Genomic DNA, 17,104 nt, shown 5'->3' on the forward strand with positions numbered 1-17,104 from the left:
TGTGTCTTCTCGGTGAGGCTCCGAGCGCCCCACGTGGGGGCCCCTCACAGCACCCACCCAGTGCTCACCATTTAACAAGGCTGAGCAGACATCTCTTGAGAAACAGCAGCCTCGCCGGTCCCGCTAGCTACTCGGTGTGTTCGCTTGGATTGCTCGCAGCGTTTTACATTAAAATATCCATTCTACGGCCACGCCACCCTGAACGCGCCCGATCCCGTCTGATCTCGGAAGCTAAGCAGGGCCGGGCCCGGTTAGTACTTGGATGGGAGACCGCCTGGGAATACCGGGTGCTGTAGGCGTTAAAAAAAAAAAAACCAAAACGGAACGGTTGATCACACCCCACATGCGAGGGTCCGCCTCACCCAGGCCCCCGATTGTGGTGAACGCGCCTCTGCTGCTCAGGCAGAAACCGGGCAGTGTGCCCAGGCCCCTTCCCCCAGCCCGGCGTCCAGTCTGCTCCTCCCAGCTCCATATCCCCGGCCCTTCTGCTTGGGTGACTGTAAAACGTGCCTACCTGGCCTCCCTGTTCTCCCCTCCAGGACACCCCCACACTGCCACCAGCACGATCTCCTACAGTGCAAACGAGGGCGGTCGTTCCCCTTTCCAGAACCCCGCACGGCTCCCCATTCCCGCAGAACGAGACGTGGCTCCGCCCCCATGACCTGGCCTCCCCTCCCGTCCCGTCTGTGCCACGTTGGCACCAGCGTGCTCGTGACCTCTAGTCACCCTGGGTCTCCCGGGCAGGAACCCTGAGCGGCTCCCAGCTCATCCATTCAGCACTTGTGGATTCTCGGCCTGGAACACCCCACTTCCTGTCCGCTAGCCCAGCGGTCCCCAACCTCGTTGGCACCAGGGACCGGGGCTCCTATGAGCATCTAACGCCTGATGACCCGAGGTGGGGCTGAGGCGGTGATGCCGGCGCTGGGGAGCGGCTGCAGACGCAGACGAAGCTTCACCTGCTCACCCGCCGCTCACCTCCTGCTGTGCAGCTCAGTTCCTGACAGGCCAGGGACCGGTACCGGCCCGGGGGCTGGTGACCCCTGCTCTAGAGGCCTCCCCTGACCACGCCACCCCGGGCGGCAGCCCCTCGCGGTCACCCTCACAGCGATCTCGGCCCGGAACCTTGTCCGCTCCCTGACAGTGCCTCCCCCGGGCCGCCTCAGTGTGCTCGCTCGCGTCCTTGGTACCCTCCACGCTCCTCCAGGTGTGGTCCCCACGGCACCTCCCGCGTCAGAACTTTGCCGGACACGGAGGACGTGTTAGAAAAACACGTGTCGAAAGAAGAAATCGACGGACAGCCCAGGGGAAGAGACACGAGCACATCTGTCAAGCCAACCCCTGCTCCACCACCTACCCTAACCCCAGTGTCCGATTAACGGAGACACTGGGCTCAGACGTTCAAGATTCAGGCCGACTCGGCAGGCGCCAAGCGCTGAGCATTCGCGTCGGGCCTGCGCCTACGGCATCTCGTTAAAATAGCACGTTATGAGGCAGCCACGCTCGTCATCACCGTCATCTCACAGGTGAAAGGCTCAGAACGCAGAATGACACGACACCTGCGACCCACAGAACCAGGCTCTGTTTGAGGCTGGGCGGACGTGAGGCCCACACGTGTCCCACGACCTCCCGTTGAGTTTTCCCCAAAAGGATTGGAACGGAAGTCCTGACTCGCCACTCCGCAGGTTCGTGCAGACAACGCATTTCCCTCCTTACCCCTGGGCTGCTGGGGCACGTTTGTACCGGCGCACTGGACGATGGCGGCAGTGGCCAGGCCCTGACTCTCACTCTGTAGGCCAGGCCTTAAATCCTTGTCCTCTGACGGGGACTTAGGAAAGCTTTCTGGCGACTCACGCGGCCTCGCGGCCAGGAGCGTCTTACCTTGGAACTCCAGCCCGCGCAGCTGGAAGGTGACGAGCCCGTTGCCGACCTCGATCAGGTGCACGAAGGCGTTGAGGTCATCCGAGGCCAGAATGAAGCAGTCGCCGGAGCTGTAGCTGCCCCAGCGGCCCAGCGCTAGGTCGCCGCAGAGGGTCGCCTGGAGGGCCCTGGTCACGTGCTCGTAGAAGATGGCGTTGCGGCTGCTGCCGTCGCTCCCTGGGACAGAGCGAGAGACGTGGTCAGCGCGCGGGCTGCTCCCGGGCGCTCGGGCCTTGGCCGCGGGGTCCTCGCCTGACCGAGGCAAGAAGGGGGCTTTCCAGGAGCTTCGCGCACTTTAGCGGACCCCGTGAGACCCGCCTGTTTTTTACCCTTGACTCTGTTTCTAGGCAAACTCATCGGCACAAATGGATCGAGTTATTGTCTAGATGCAGAAAACTTACGAACTCGTGTCTCCGGCTGAGGCGTCTCGTCCGAGCCCCAGACGTGCGTGCCTCTCCCCCGTGCATCCGAGCGCCCTCACCCTCACGTGGCCCCATCTGTCCCAACCTCAGTGATGGTGAGGGGTGCCCTGCTCCACAGTGGAAGCCAACGTGAGTGTGTGTGTTTGGGGGGTGTGGAATTTGGGGTTCGTGGTGTATTTCTTTCATCTCCGTGCTGGGCCCTGACTCCTTCCGCTCCCTACACTGATCTCTCAGGATGAAGGACAGAAATTTTTTGAATGAGGCCGAATAAACTGGGAGGCGCCCTAGGTTTTGGTCCTGTGGATCAAGTGCCCGCCGGGAGGAAGGCTGGCCTTTGGGACTTTCATTTTAGGAGGATCTTTCCTTTGGGGAGGAAATTCTAGCTCTGGAAGCATAACATGGCCCAGAAGAGAAACCATTGCCTATTGGAGCGGACAGAGGTTCAGGCAGGTCTGCGATAAAGACTGTGGATTTGAACAGAGCCCCCGGTCTGCACGCCTGGGACCCGAACATTTCTGGGGGGACAGGGAGGTGAAGGCCCCAAGTACACCAATATTAGCGCCCTGATCCACCGCTCTCAAAGGATAGAAATCGTTGCTAGGCATCCAAGACAGTTAAAAGCTGAACTGAAATTGGCATATTTATAACCTAATTATGATTAACGGAAAGAAATAAACTGCTCTGCGGGCCGAGTCACGTCGTGCCGGCCCAGGAAGTACCAGGTGGCCCGGTTCTCCGTGTGGATGAAGCCCGCCCGCCCGGCCATCATGCTCCTTTCCCGTGAAGAGCCAGCACGCACCCTGGGACACGGAGCAGAGCTTGCTTTGAGTCTCTGGCACTTATAAAGGAAGGGCCTGACCGAGAGAATTGACTTTTGCTTAATTATTCAGAGTGTTCGATATTTAAGGAACACGAAACAATTTAATTCACTGAAAGTGGAGAGCTTCCCAGAACGCAGCGACCACACGTGATCAGGTTAAAACGAGACAAGTTCGTGAATGACAGAAGGCACGGTGCACTTGTGATACTGTCCTTATGCCTCATCTCGATGGCCTGGTGACGTCATCGAGTCCCATAGCTGCACTTTGCAGATATTTGTGCCCGCCTCCAAGTTGCACTGACATAAAGTTTTAAAAAAACACCTGTCTCTTCGAGTATTTTTAAATTTCAACTTATGATTTCAAATGAATCGTGTATACACAATTCGAATCCAGATAATCGGCATGATACGATTCCTCCTGGACATTTTTGGCACAAGGGAGAGCGAGGTAGATAAAAATCAGGAAGTTAAAATTTGCATTCTGATATGAGAGGAGAAAAAGTAGAACGATTAAAAATTAGATTGTGGAAAGAAAAAGTAAAATGATTTTCTAGCAGGTAAAAACCTTCCATAGTTGAATGTTGACCAGAATTTCTGATGACTTCCAGTCCTGGGTCCTGGATCCCAGAATGGCTTGCTCTGAGGACATCCTAATGCTGACGTTATGCCAAGGAATTTGTTTTTGCTAAAATATCAAGGTTTAATGTCTGTATTTGACATTTATCCTACACAAAATAAAATGTCTTCATTCACAGAGGCGCTCAACATGGCATCAACTCTAAATAACGGAGGAACGCATTTCTGAACGGAATCGGTATGACTGACCAGTCTACCTGCACGATTTCATCTTCACGGTCGGCATATGGACCAAGACGCGCGCTATTTCCACAATGATTACAAACGGTAATTAATTCCTTTTTTGGATGGAAGGAATTTGTCTATATAACAAGATAAATAAACAGATAAAAAAAAAGAGAAGGAAGGTGTCTTCTTACCTGGATCCCCTTCGATCTGGACCACCAGTCTCGTGTTGGAATTATCCACGCGCCTCGTGCTAGAAGGGGCCACAAAGGGTGAAAGGTCACAAGTAGCTCCCTACCCTACCGGTGAGAGAGCTGGTTTAGGGCCCCAGCCGTGTGAGTGGGAAACGCAGGGGAGCTGGAGTCACGTGTGCGGATGACGGCTCCACGTGACAATGCGGCAGAAGGGGCTCTCGTGGTGAAGGGGAGAGGGAGACGTATGAGGACCACGTGGGGTGGGGACGTAAACAGTTCTCAGGATGGGGGAGAAAGCCGCGCACGCGTCTCACCAGCCTGGAGCCCCGGATCCAGAAAGCCAAAGCGGGCACTCGAAGTGCCCGGGGAGCGCCCCTCCCTCCGGAGCTCAAGGGCAGAGCGCGCGGGGCGTCTTTCTTCCTAATCTGATTCTGGAAAGTCGTGGAGCGTCGTCGAGTCTCCCCCACCTGCTTTCAAGGGCTGCGTGAGCCCACAAAGGCCTTTCCCGGATCGAACCGCGAAAATACGACCGCTTTCACCGGCTCAGGAGAAGACGGATCGTCGGTAGCCGTGGTGACAAGTGGCCACCGGAACCAGTCTTGAACCTCTTCAATTACAACACACCTCGTAAGCCGCCTGCCAACCCATGGTGGCCCCTCGCTTCTAAGAGTCATCCAGCGAGGGACAGACTCACGCCAGGAACAGTGGCAGGCTCCCCGGGCGACTGCCCTTGAACGTCCGGTGTCCCCCGAACCTTTATCAGTGTCACAGTCTGCTCCGCTCAGAGAGACTGTGCCTGACCGGCTTTGTCACTTCAGTTCAGATACTGAGTGGTGGTCTCGTCATCCTTGGGAGGATGAACTACGAAACCGATGTCGACCCCATGAAGCGGATGATATTCAACTACTTAGGACCTATGAAAACCGTCGCGTCACGTGGCTAAACCCACCTAAGCCATCCAGAAAGGTCTCGTGCCAGAAGGAGATCAGCGGACGCGGGGTCACGCGCAGGCTCGAGGTAAGGATGGCCCTGCTCCTGCCGGCGGGAACGTGGCCCTCGGCATCTGGCCGGCTCTGCCATCGCTGTGCCCTCGGCCGTCCCTGCGCCAACCCCGCTGGCCTCCTTTTCACTTCCTTCCACGGCGGCCCCTCCCTCCTCGGCATCCTCTGCAGCCGCCCCGCCTTCCGCTCCCTCTCCGGTCCCCCCACCGCCACCCTCTCCCCCCACCCCTCGGTGACTCTCTCCACCCACTTCCTCAGCAAAGACGCCACCACGGCGAGCGCCACGCGGCACGTGCTCACACACACCTGGCTTCACCTTAGGACGCTCGCCACGGTCACCGTTACTAGTAACGGCGACATCGTTACAGGTCTCATGACGCCTGTGTATCGACTATGTCTGGTTATTATTCTAGGTCTACTTATTATATGACTAAAAATGATGCCATTGGTGGCACCTGTGTAAAAACTTTACACATATTAACTCACGACTACCTTCAGCAGTAGGTATTCTGATAATACCCATCCTCACGGGGGAGGGATCTGAGACATGGTGACATTAAGTGCCCAAGGTCACATGTCATACGCTTCTTTGTGTGATCATTTGATTCTATCTTACGCCAGACCCTAAGTACCACGAGGGCAAGCATTTGGCTCACACCTGGCTCGGAAGAGTCGCTCAGTCAGCATTTGCTGAATGAATAAATGAATGGTCAAAACAACACTGCTTCTCAAGTGTTTTTCTTTGATGACACCTGCTAAGAAGACAGGAGAGTAGCTGCTACCAGACGACATTTAAACTCAATCGCTGACATACCGAGTACGATTTAACAAATGACGAACGCTCGCGATGGTGCTTAAGGAAAAACCTCTGAACACAGAATTATTCTGAGAGCTCGTCTCTCGGAAGTCAGAACAAATAAATAGATACTTAGATGGAACTGTCATTCAAATAAATGAAAAGAATCGTTATCAGAAAAAAGTATTTTCTTTTCTGTGTCTGTCTCGGACATTCGAGAATCATCTTGGCATGACTGTGTCTCGGCCTTGTGGGACAGGCTCTAACGGACGGGCTGGTGAGAAGGAGCCCCCGGTCAGACCCCACGAAGGTGTGGACACTGTCGCGTCTCTGCTTCGGTTTGCCTGCCAAATGCCCTCGGACCAGCTTTGCACATCAAAGAGCCCAGGGTTGCAGAAAAAGAAGCAAACGACAAAATTCTTTCTAACGAAGGCTGAAATCCCATGTCGACACAGTGAGTCCCTAAATGGAATTTTAATTTCACCTTAAGACCTAGGACAAATGGAACTTTCAGCAGCGGAATAAACAATTTTTGAAGTGGGACTAAACCAAAAGAAAGTCATTTACCAAACTCTTGAGGGGATTAAAACACCCTCTAACACTATGTGAACTGGGAGGCTCTTTTCAGCAAGCTACAGACAACGGCGCTCGCTCCCACCAGCAGGCACTAAGCCACTCTGCCCGACCCGGGGCCACCAACTTGCCACCAGACTCTCGGAGGCGAACTGTCAGCGCGCTGGGTGATTTGAGTGTGTCTCCAGCGCCTTCCTCCTTTACATTTGGTGCTTACACTCAGAGGCGTTAATTAGCTCAGTAATTGGATTTCTGCCTTAACTGCTCTATTGCACGAACATCGACTCTGTTACTCGAAGAGAAGGCGGGGGCTGATGTCTCACCCCCCGATCTCGAGGGGCACAGGGTGCTGGTGCACGTCAGCCGTGCGCGTACGTTTCTTAGCACCTGCTTGGCAAAGCCACAGCGACTTCCTAGGCAGCATCACTGTAGGGGCCGCAGGCCAGGCGTCTAGTCATGGGTCCTTCCGGAGAAGGAGACTTGCTCGAAGGCATCTGTCCCCGTGATAACGCGACCGCAGACAGCGAAGCCAGTTCCTCCCTTCAAACCTGCCTCCCCGCCCGCTGATCTCTCCCCCTCAGTCTGACACCTTCTCCCTTGGGTGGCTTCGCCTGAGGCGCTTAACTAATTTAACAGTAACTTAATTACACGGCTTCGAAGTCCCGCCTGTCAGCACACGCAGACTGCTGAGGTCGGAGTAGCCCCACTTCTGATGGGGAAGTATGGCTGGCGGAGTGAGAAGTCTGAGGGGCGTCTCCTCACCTGGCCGCTCCAGGATGGAGTCCAACTGCTGCTGGCCGGACAGTCTTAGCAAAATCTGGACGATGAGAAGGCAGCAGAGTCGAAACAGGAAGACACCGACCCTGTTTCAGCTGAAAATGCACACGAGGTTTATCTGGGTTTGCTTGTCACCTTCGATTTTGCTGCCATGGACAACCGTGTCCGTTCTCTCTGAGCCACTGATGCCCTCGGGCTCCACACGCCAGAAAGACGAGGAGTGAGGGGGTCTCCAGAGGCTGCAGCGTTGCCAGCTGGCAGGGTGGACGCTGCCTGCGGTCGGTCAGGTGAACGCCAGCCTCGCTATGGTCTGGGAGGCCGAGTTCTGGGTCCCCTGCATCTTAGGGGGCAGCTGTCGGTAATTTCCTAGAAACATATAACACACTGAAACGAACTCAAGAAGGAAGAAGAGAGTGGAAAACCCCTGTAGCTGTTAAACAGATGGAATTATTAGTTAAATAACCACCTGCACGTGAGAAAATACAAATGTCTAATGAGAGTGATTTACCTAAAAAGAAGAGGAGAGATGAGGGGAAGAAGAGAGGAAGAGAGAGAATGCGGGAAGGGTGAGCGAGAGGGGGAAACACCGCACGCGACCAGAGTGGGAACCAGCGCAGAGCTCTGAAGCGACACCGCTGTGCGTGCGGAAACGTGGCTTATTCTTGTTTATCACAGTCGTGACTCGTTAGATTCCGAGGTCTGAGGATTCATGTCTTTCATCAATTTTGAAAACTTCACATTATCGTCTCTTGAAATTGTGCTTCTCCCTATTTGTTTTCCGCCTTCTTCCAGGAGCTCCTAGATTTCTAGCTGGCATCTTCCGTTCTGTTTTCTATGTCTCTTCACCCTTCCGGACTATGTCCTATATCTTTATCATTCTTTGTTGCATTTTCTTAGACTGGTCATTTTTCTTAGGCTGATTTCTAGTCGAGTTATATTTAATGGACTAACTTATGTGTTATATTACACATTTAGTGACTGCATAAATTTATTTTTATAAGCTCTGTTCCAAGTGATCATTTTTTCAGAGCAACTTGGCCTACGGTTTTCTTTCTTTTTATATGACTTTTCATTCTAAAACTATGTTCAATGCGTGTGCCTAATTATCTACAGTTTTGGAGGGTCTGCATCCGTTGGTTATTTGGTTGGCTCTTGTTCAACAGCCCACGTCTCGCAGTGTTTGATCGAGAATCCATTTCCAGAGGGTGGGATTGTGCCCCTTGGGAAAATTTCACGCTCGCTTCGGTCGGCGGCTCTAGGGGTTCTATGTACCAGCACCTCTTTTACGCTACCTTTTCAGTGGGAAGATTTCCAGACGTGGGCAGTGTCGTTCTGAACTCCAGTCCACACGTGACACAGGTTCAGTGGCCCATGGTCGCCCTGGAGCTTTGCTTCCGTCTGGTCTCCGGTGACATAATCAAGCTTCCGTGTCACCTCCCGTGTTGGGCATTTCGCTCTTTCTCTGAGGGGGATGCTTTCAAGGGCTTTGGCTCAAAGTAGAAAACTCAGTCCCAACTTCCTGCCTCCGTGGGACCCCTCGCCGAGCCCGGCACGTGGGTGTCTACATCTCAGTGCCAGGATGCTGCCCTGGCCACCTCCCGCCCCCGCCCAGCCCGGACAGTGGCCTGGCTGTCTTCTGCTCCCTCTTTGTTTCTAGCTCCTGGGAATTGCCTAACTTTCCTACTATGTTCAGAGACGAACTGAGAAGAAATTTTACTATTTATCATTTCCTGGTCCTCGTAACAAAAGTTTTGAGCTTCTCTAATTTGCTACATTTCTGGAACTGAAAATTTGTAAGCCAGATTTTTATAAAGGGAAAAAAAATATTTGTTATAGAACTTTTCAAAGTAATGCACTGATAAATTTAAAAGCAGAATTCATCTGTTTTCTTCACCTTATGTTTATAGCGCTTGCTGAGCTTCACACCATCTACTGCCTGAGGATCTTATCATGGCTGATTTTGAACCAGCCTTTTTTGGGGAGTAGAACAGACCAGAAAAGAGTTGGTCTGTTTTACTCCTCTGAAGAGAAACTGTAAAACAAACTCAGTAACTGCACTGCGTTCAGCCTCCCAGAGGGAAGATTTCTAAGACTCCGCATGAGCCTACACGTGCCCACGGGCAGCCACACCGCAGGACGAGGCGACTTGAACCACGGACGTCCTTGTCCCTCCCTGAGTCTATTTGAGGCCTGTGCCGAGAGAATGCCTCAAGCCCTGGTGTCCACCACATAACGCTGCCACGAGGCTCAGCCTGTGACTGCGGGAGAAGGGGCTAAGCACGGTGGAGCGACACGTGCCATAGTCCGCTGTGGTCTTCTGGGAAGACGGAGGTGTCTACTTGTCCCTGTCACGCCACTAAGCATATGCGAAACCCCGGATGTGGTATGTAACAGAAACACTTTCTAAAAGGTAAAGAGGAGGAGGAGGAGGACTGTTTAAGGACCGCAGCACCCAAGGAAGGCCACCGAGGTCACTTTAACATCCAGTAAAAGGGCAGCCTACCAGGATAGGTAACTTAGACGATGCCTCTCTGTTCCAGCCAAACACCACAAGAAACGGTGGCCGACCCCTTCCCGTCCTTGGTTTTGTTTTTGCCTCAGATATCCCCAAAATGCCAACAGCAGCAGAAAGACAAAACAAAACAAAACAAAACAAAACAAAAAACCAACAAAACACTACTCTTTCAGGCCTAACATCCAGTAAATGGGCAGCCTACCAGGATAGGAAACTTAGACGATGCCTCTCTGTTCCATCCAAACACCACAAGAAACGGTGGCCGACCCCTTCCCACACCAGCAAAGGCAGAGTGGGGGGCCCGACTGCCAGCCGGCCAGGCAGTGACAAGGGGCCGGCCCTTCTCCTCCTGCTGGGTGGTGTACAGAGCACAGCTTTTCATAAGTGCCAGGGTGAGGTGGTCACAAGGTGCAGTGACAAAGTACTCTTCCTCACTCCCCTCCTTACCAAGGAAGTATCGCTGATGGCTAGTGGGGAGTCTGAACTCCCCCCTCCACAAACACACAAGGAACCCCCGCATCTCAGTGTCAACAGAGACCAAGTGGGGAGCCTACAGCTCTAACCCCACTTGGAAGCCACAAAGCAGTGGTCCCCCTACCGCTCCCAGGGTGGTGTCGGAGAAAGCCAGTAGAAACGGGTTTACATAATATCCAATTTCAGAACATAATACCCAGGACGTCCAGATTTCAGCAGAAAATTACTCGTTATAAGAAATGGGAAGATCTCGAACTAAATGACAAAAGACAACTAATAGATCTCAACACTGAGATGACCCAGAGTATTATTTGACAAGGATTTAAAATGAACCGTCATAAAATGCTTCGATGAGCAATTGAAAAGACTTTTGAAACAAAGGAAAAAACAGAAACTCAGCAAAAAAGAGAACGTCTCGGCAAAGAGATTGAATAGACATTTTAAAAGACAGACGAGAATCAATGGGGTAAAGGATAGAACAGTCAGGATGATCTGAGCGACAGAGAGAAAACGGACTGGAAAGGTTGAACTGTCTCAGACGCCTGTGGGACTACGATGACACACTTAACGTCCCCGTCATCAGAACCCCGTAAGGAGAGGAGACACTGGTGATAAACACAAGGAAATTCACACCAAGAAACAACATACATAGTCAAGCTTCTAAAACAAATAAACAAAAACCCAGAAAAACGCCTTGGGAGCAGCGAGGGAGGAAGGACAGCTTACCTACAGGGAAAAAACGATTTGAGTAACAATGGATTCATTGTAAGGAACCATGGTGGTCAGAAGTGCTTAAAGGTAAAAGACCTGTCCACCCAGAACCCTCGATCCGCTGGAAAAAACCTTCCGGGATAAAGAAGAAACTGTGGCTTTCTCAGATGAAGGCAAACTAAGAGAATCTGTCCACAGGAGATTTGCCCGGAAACAACAGACAAATTCGTAAAAAGACACGATAAAAGAACGAACCTTGGAACGTCAGCGGAAGAAAAAACGTGGTAAGCAAAAATATGAACAAATATAATAGACATCCCTTCTCATGTGTCTTGTACATTATATTTTATGATCGAAGCAAAAATTACAAAACTGTCAGTGCGATCCTAAATGGATGTAGAGATAATATTTACGGCATTATATCAGGGCTGGAAAAGTAAGAGGATGTGAGTGGGAGGTAAAGTTTCCGTACTCACTCGAAACGGTGAAAAGATGACACCAGTAGACTTTGAGGTCATTTATACAGAATACAGTGCGCAGGGCGATCACTAACTGATGCATGGTGTTCACTGTGGGTTCGTCACAGGTGCCCTTCATTAGATTGCGGACATTTCTTCTACCTCTAGATCGTGGAGTATTTTTGTTATGAAAGAGCGTTGTATTTCTTCACACGATTTTTCTGCATCAATTAAGATGTTCGTGTGTTTTTCTCTTCATTCTATTAACATGGCATATTACATCGATTTTTATATTTTGAACCACTTGCACTCCTGGGATAAATCTCACTCGAACATGGTATCAAATCCTTTTGGTAGGCTGCCGATTTTTTTTTTTTTTTTTTTTTAGTATTTTTTGAGGATTTTTGTGTCTATATTCATAAGGGATCTTGATCTAAGTTTTTCTTTTCTTGTGACAACTGATTGACTTTGGTGCCGGGGTCCTACTGGCCTCGGAATGGGTTAGAGGCCATTCTTTCCCCCACTATTTTTTGTGGAGACTTGGGAAGGACGTGTTAATTTTTCTCTAAATCGTTTACAGAATTCACCACTGAAGCTGACTGGTCCCGAGCTTTTCTTTGTTGGGAGTTTTTTGATTACTGCTTCTTTTTTCTACTCGTCATAGGTTTATTCGAATTTTCTATTTCTCCTTGTTTTGGTGGTTTGTGTGTTTTTACCAATTTCTCCAGTTCATCTATGTTTTTTATAGATTATTTTTTTGAATGCCTACAGTATCCGGTATTCTTAGGTGGTCTCCCATCCAAGTACTACCCAGGCCCGACCCTGCTTAGCTTCCGAGATCAGGCGAGATCGGGCACGTTCATGGTGGCGTGGCCGTAGACTATAGATGTTCTTATTAGCCTTTCGATTAGGTAAGGTTGGTAGTAATGTCCTCACTTTTACTTGTGATTACAGTAATTTGAGTTTTCTCTCATTTTTTTCTTGGTCATTCTAGGTAAAGGTTTATCCATTTTATTGACCTTTTCATAGAACCAACTTTCGGTGTTGTTTTCTCTAGGCGTTTTCTATTCTCCGTTCCTTTAGTACCTTCTGTCTGCTTGCTTTGAGCTTAGTTTGCTTTTTTCCTAGTTCCTTCAGGTGGAAGGCTGGGTTACTGATTTAAGATTATTCTTATTTTCAATGTATGTTTTAACAGCTGTGATTTTCCCTCTGAACCCCGATTTTGCTCATTCCGTAAGTTTTAATATATTTTCAGTTCTAGCGTACAGAAAATATATAAAGACCTCTCAAGACTCAACAGTAGACTCCATTGGAAAATGAGCAAAAGACAAACAAACATTTCCCTGCAGATGGAAAGTGACTCGGGAGAAGATGCTCAACGTCATGGGCCGCTAGGGAAACGCACATTAAAGCCACAGCGGGCATCACTACGCACCTGTCATTACGGCTATAATGAAAACCAATAAAATCGCCGATGCACCGCCACGGGTACGGAGAAACCAACCTCTCATGCGCTGCTGCCGGGGAGGTGGAATGGTACAGCTCCTCTGGCCATTTCTTAAAAAAAATTGCCATATTACCCAGAAATTGAATGCTTGGGCAATTATCCCAGAGAAGTGAAGATTTACGTTCACACAGAAATCTGTCGATGAGTGTCCCTAGCAGCTTTACTCAAAGCGACCCCACCCTAAGAACCCAGACGCCCAGCGGGGGTAGCACGTCCACGTCACGGAGACCATGTGGCAGCGAGAAGGGGCGAACTGCTGACACGCACAGTCACCTGGACGAGTCTCCGCTGACCTACGCCGAGTGACAGCAGCCCATCTCGCAAGGGGAAGTGCGGTGGGATTCCATTCAGGTGACATTCTTACAATGAGAGTACTGGCGTCAGAGGACAGACTGGGGGCTGACGGGAGGGCGGCGGGGGCGGGGTGGGAAGGAGGTGTGTGAGCTTCTACAAGGGCCCCGGGCCAGGCCTTTGCGGTGACGGACACGCGCCGTATCGCGACCGTGTCGACAGCAATACCCTGGCTGCGATCATTTTGCAAGATGTGGACACCTGTTCGGTGGGTAATGGCTACACAGGGAGAAGCTCTCTGCATTACGTCCCTCAACTGCACGTGAATCCATAATTCACTGAAAAAAAAAATGTTTAATTAAAAAAATCTCCACCGCTAAGAGCAGGCCTGAACTCGGCGACTTCAGTGGGGAGCCTCATCTCTGATCCTGACTTGCTTACATCTTGAATTAAGATTTCTTGTTCCATTTCAGCCAAAAAAAAAAAAAGTCCAAGACAATCCCACTTTTCAAATACAGGATATGAAGTCCAACTATTCATTCATTCACGGGAAAGTCATAAATAGTTAGGGGGCAAAAAATGCCTCCTTTTTCTGCAAATGCAATTAATAAAAATAGTTATTAAAAATCACCTCGCAAAGAGTCAGCAAGTGGAGAACCGAGGAACTGAGGTGCGGAGAATTATAACTGGTTCGCAAGGACACATTCCCGGGAGGCCGCTGGTCTTTTCCACCCCACGCTGACCGTGGCGGATTTCAGGTTTTGACTCCTGGGTGCTGTATCCTTATGGAAAAAGAGGCCCGATGTCATTTATTTGAGAGTGTTTTCTTTAGAGCTGTAGCTGAAATTTCTCCTGGGGATGAAGACACTTTTTTTTTTTTTTTTTTACTAGCAACCAGCAGTAGGCACAGGATTTGGGTCAAGATGAGCAAGATGAGCCCGCCACCCAGCGAAAAGAAGCCACCATCCCTGACAATGGAGCGGTGGCTCTCCGTGCGGAGACGCTCAGCCCTGATGAGGAAACTCAGGTCCTTCAGCTTCACGGCCGCCGATCTCAGGAGAGACAGCGACGTGAGAAGACACGTTCTCCAACCACGAAGCCACTGAGACGGGGCTGTGGCGCTTAAGTCACACCAGTGGTCTGCTGCTGAGATCGACTTCGCCCTTCCTCTGCTTTTCACTCGCTTCCAAAGCGTGTGCTTTGTCCACGTGCAATCTTAAAATGTCACGAATCGAGTCCCGCTGAAATCATGGGTCCGCTTCTACAGTCGTCTGCGGTACCTTGTCAAATCAGTTACACTGACTAAGATTATAAATGAAAAGCAAAAGTCTTATGTGCAAGTGTGACGTCTCCCGTCTGCGTTTTCATGATGGTGGACCCTATGCAAAGTAATCTGGCCTGAAAACATCACACTAACGGTAAAGCGCCCCGCCCCCCGCACCCCTAAACAGGACAGCAAGTTTACGTTAGAAATGGAAACGGGGCTCAGTGACTGTGGAAGCTCGGCCTCACGGTCCGAGGCCGGTCCCGGGGGAGCGTGCTGGTTCTGACCCTCCAGAACCTGCTGTCGAGTTTGGGACAGACGTCTGCTTACGAGGAGCGCTGGGAAGGTGATGGGGAACACGGCCCGCCTCGGCCGCCTCGGCGGCGCCTGGCACTGTCCCGTTTCTGGGAGGGGCTGCAGAACACTTCCCTTGCGGACCAAAGGGGGCTGCTCCTGGGAGGAGGCACAATCAGCACCGGCCTCAGCCCTGGGCTGTGACCGCCCTCCCCGCTGGACAGGCTCCCCCGCCCACAGCCCATCGGAAGGCGCCATGTAACTCCTGAGCAGACCTTGAACTTCTGCTGATTTCCCCCCTGGCCTTGGGACAAAATGAAAGTGTGCGGGGCTCGGAAAAACACCAGACCTGGGCGAGCATGTCGGCCCAGCCACCGACCTGTTCTGTGACCTTGGGCAAGTCATTTAACTTGCTTGAGTTTCCTTTTTCTGGTCTCTGAAAAGAGAAAAATGAAATTCTAAATTCTACTCCCAGAGTGGCTGCAGGGCCAGACGACCATGTCCGAAGAGGTCAGCAGGTGCTCAAGAAACACAGAAAGACCAGGCTGGCCACTGTCACGGAGCTGCCGCCCCGCCTCCCACCTGTGGTGTCATGAATGACAGCGGGCCCATCCCTCCCCTGGGCGGGTCTGAGAGCCCCAGCCGCCCGAGACACCTGACAGGGGAGCTTTGTGGCTTCATCTCAACAGCGAGTCAGTATGTCCGGGTGCTTGGTGAACGTCCCCAGATGAATCATGCGGCAGCGTCACCACGAGCCAAAAATTCAGACCCCTCCCCCGCAACACTGCGGGCTTTAACTGCAGTGCTGAGTTTCACTATGAACCCAAACTCCACAGATTTGCCCTTCAGAAAAAAGCTGCCTTCAGAGACGCTCTAAGCATTAAACAAGGATCTTAACACCGTGCTTCAAACAGCCCATGTTTGCTGGGCGTTCTCTGCCAGAGAGAACGCCCGACACAATCTTCTCTATTCTGAATGAGGTAACAGGGTTGAGTGAGAACTTCTTTCTGTGACTGTGTAACCAAGTTAGTCGCCTGAGGCTCTGTCCTGTTCGCCAGCAACGAATCCTGAAGGAGGCCCAGGCCGTGGCAGGCACGCCCACCTCAGGCAGCACACGCGCCGGGCTGGACTGGGAGGAAACACCTGACTGGCCCCAGCCTCTCTGGCCGGGGGTGTGGAGGTAAAGCTCACATGCTGAGCGACAGAGGAAATGTGAACTTCGGATCTTCAGTAAAGCACCCACAGAAGGCTGCAGTGAGGGAGGCTGGGCCTGGCCGCACTTTGGTAAAATAATTGAGAGGTTTTAGACTTTAAGAGGCATAAATGCGAACTGAGCGTCTGGCTCGCAGGACGTCACAAGTCCCTCTACTGAGAGCTGAGTAGGTGACATCTGGAGCTGGCTAGGAGGGGAGGGTTAGGAACAGTCCAGTGGACGTCTGATGAGGGTGGCTGGGATGCCCAAGGTCTAGACCACCTCACACAAAGAACAGCTAGGGCTGCTCAGCCTGAAGGGAAGAACTGCCTTCGAACCGGCGGGGGGTGGAGCATGGCGGGGCACGAGGGTGCTGGGTAGGCAGGTGTACCCAGGTGATTGTGGCGTCCAAGTGACACCACAAGGAGCGGGATCAGCTTTGTGCACAGCCCACGCCTGCGGCAGACCAAGTTCGCAAGGGCCACCCGGCGAGGCGCGACGTCTGTTCCCGTGCAGGACAAGGTGGGCGGGGCCTCTGTGACTCCGAGGGGCCGCGCAGCCTCGCTTCTGTGTGACGGACCGCGAAGGGCTGGGGAGCGACACAGAAGACTCAAGCGCGAGCCCTCTGAGACTAGCTGAATCATTCTGATCATGTGTTTTGTGGTTAAACCACAAAATAGCAGCGCTTTAGAGATCCTGTTTTCCACTGAGGCAGCTGCGGTGCTCAAAGAACAGGACCAGGCTTGTGACCATGAGGCATCCAGATAAACACAGCACCGAAGGTGAAGATGGAATTTACGGGGCACGTCGCAGCACGCAGGCTGTGGCTGTGTCACTGGCCGACAGGGCTGTGCTCTGCCATGTCAGGAAGGATTTCAGGTGGGCAGCAAGGATACACAGAACACGTGTACACAAAACTGAATCAAAAGTTGAATGAGACGAAGATAAAAACACAAAGAAGGAAAACAAAACCGAGAGAGGAATGAGGCTGAGAACTCTGCACAGACAGAACCTGCACTCCCACCACGTGCAGCCACACCCATCTGGTGCGGCCACGCCCATCAAGCACAGCCACGCCCACCACGCGGGCCACGCCC

At 51.8% G+C, this 17,104-nt stretch overlaps 1 protein-coding gene, 1 non-coding gene and 1 pseudogene across 2 annotated transcripts in view; 1 reads left to right on the plus strand and 2 right to left on the minus strand.

The window, feature by feature from the left end:
• Positions 1–17,104, minus strand: part of PCNX2 (pecanex homolog 2) — a 170,071-nt gene that overhangs the window by 27,217 nt on the left and 125,750 nt on the right. Inside the window, exons 23-24 of the mRNA XM_025039061.1 lie at positions 4,155–4,213; positions 1,879–2,094 (exon numbers count right to left, since the gene is read on the minus strand). Of these exons, the coding sequence (XP_024894829.1) occupies positions 1,879–2,094; positions 4,155–4,213 (275 nt within the window). The remainder of the gene's footprint in view (positions 1–1,878; positions 2,095–4,154; positions 4,214–17,104) is intronic.
• LOC112470028 lies at positions 181–299 on the plus strand. The gene has a single exon (XR_003042814.1). It is a non-coding gene; the product is annotated as a 5S ribosomal RNA (ribosomal RNA).
• Positions 12,222–12,340, minus strand: LOC112470054 (annotated as a pseudogene).

Source organism: Pteropus alecto, unplaced genomic scaffold (assembly GCF_000325575.1).
Source record: "Pteropus alecto unplaced genomic scaffold, ASM32557v1 scaffold189, whole genome shotgun sequence".
Classification (NCBI taxonomy): Eukaryota; Metazoa; Chordata; class Mammalia; order Chiroptera; family Pteropodidae; genus Pteropus; species Pteropus alecto.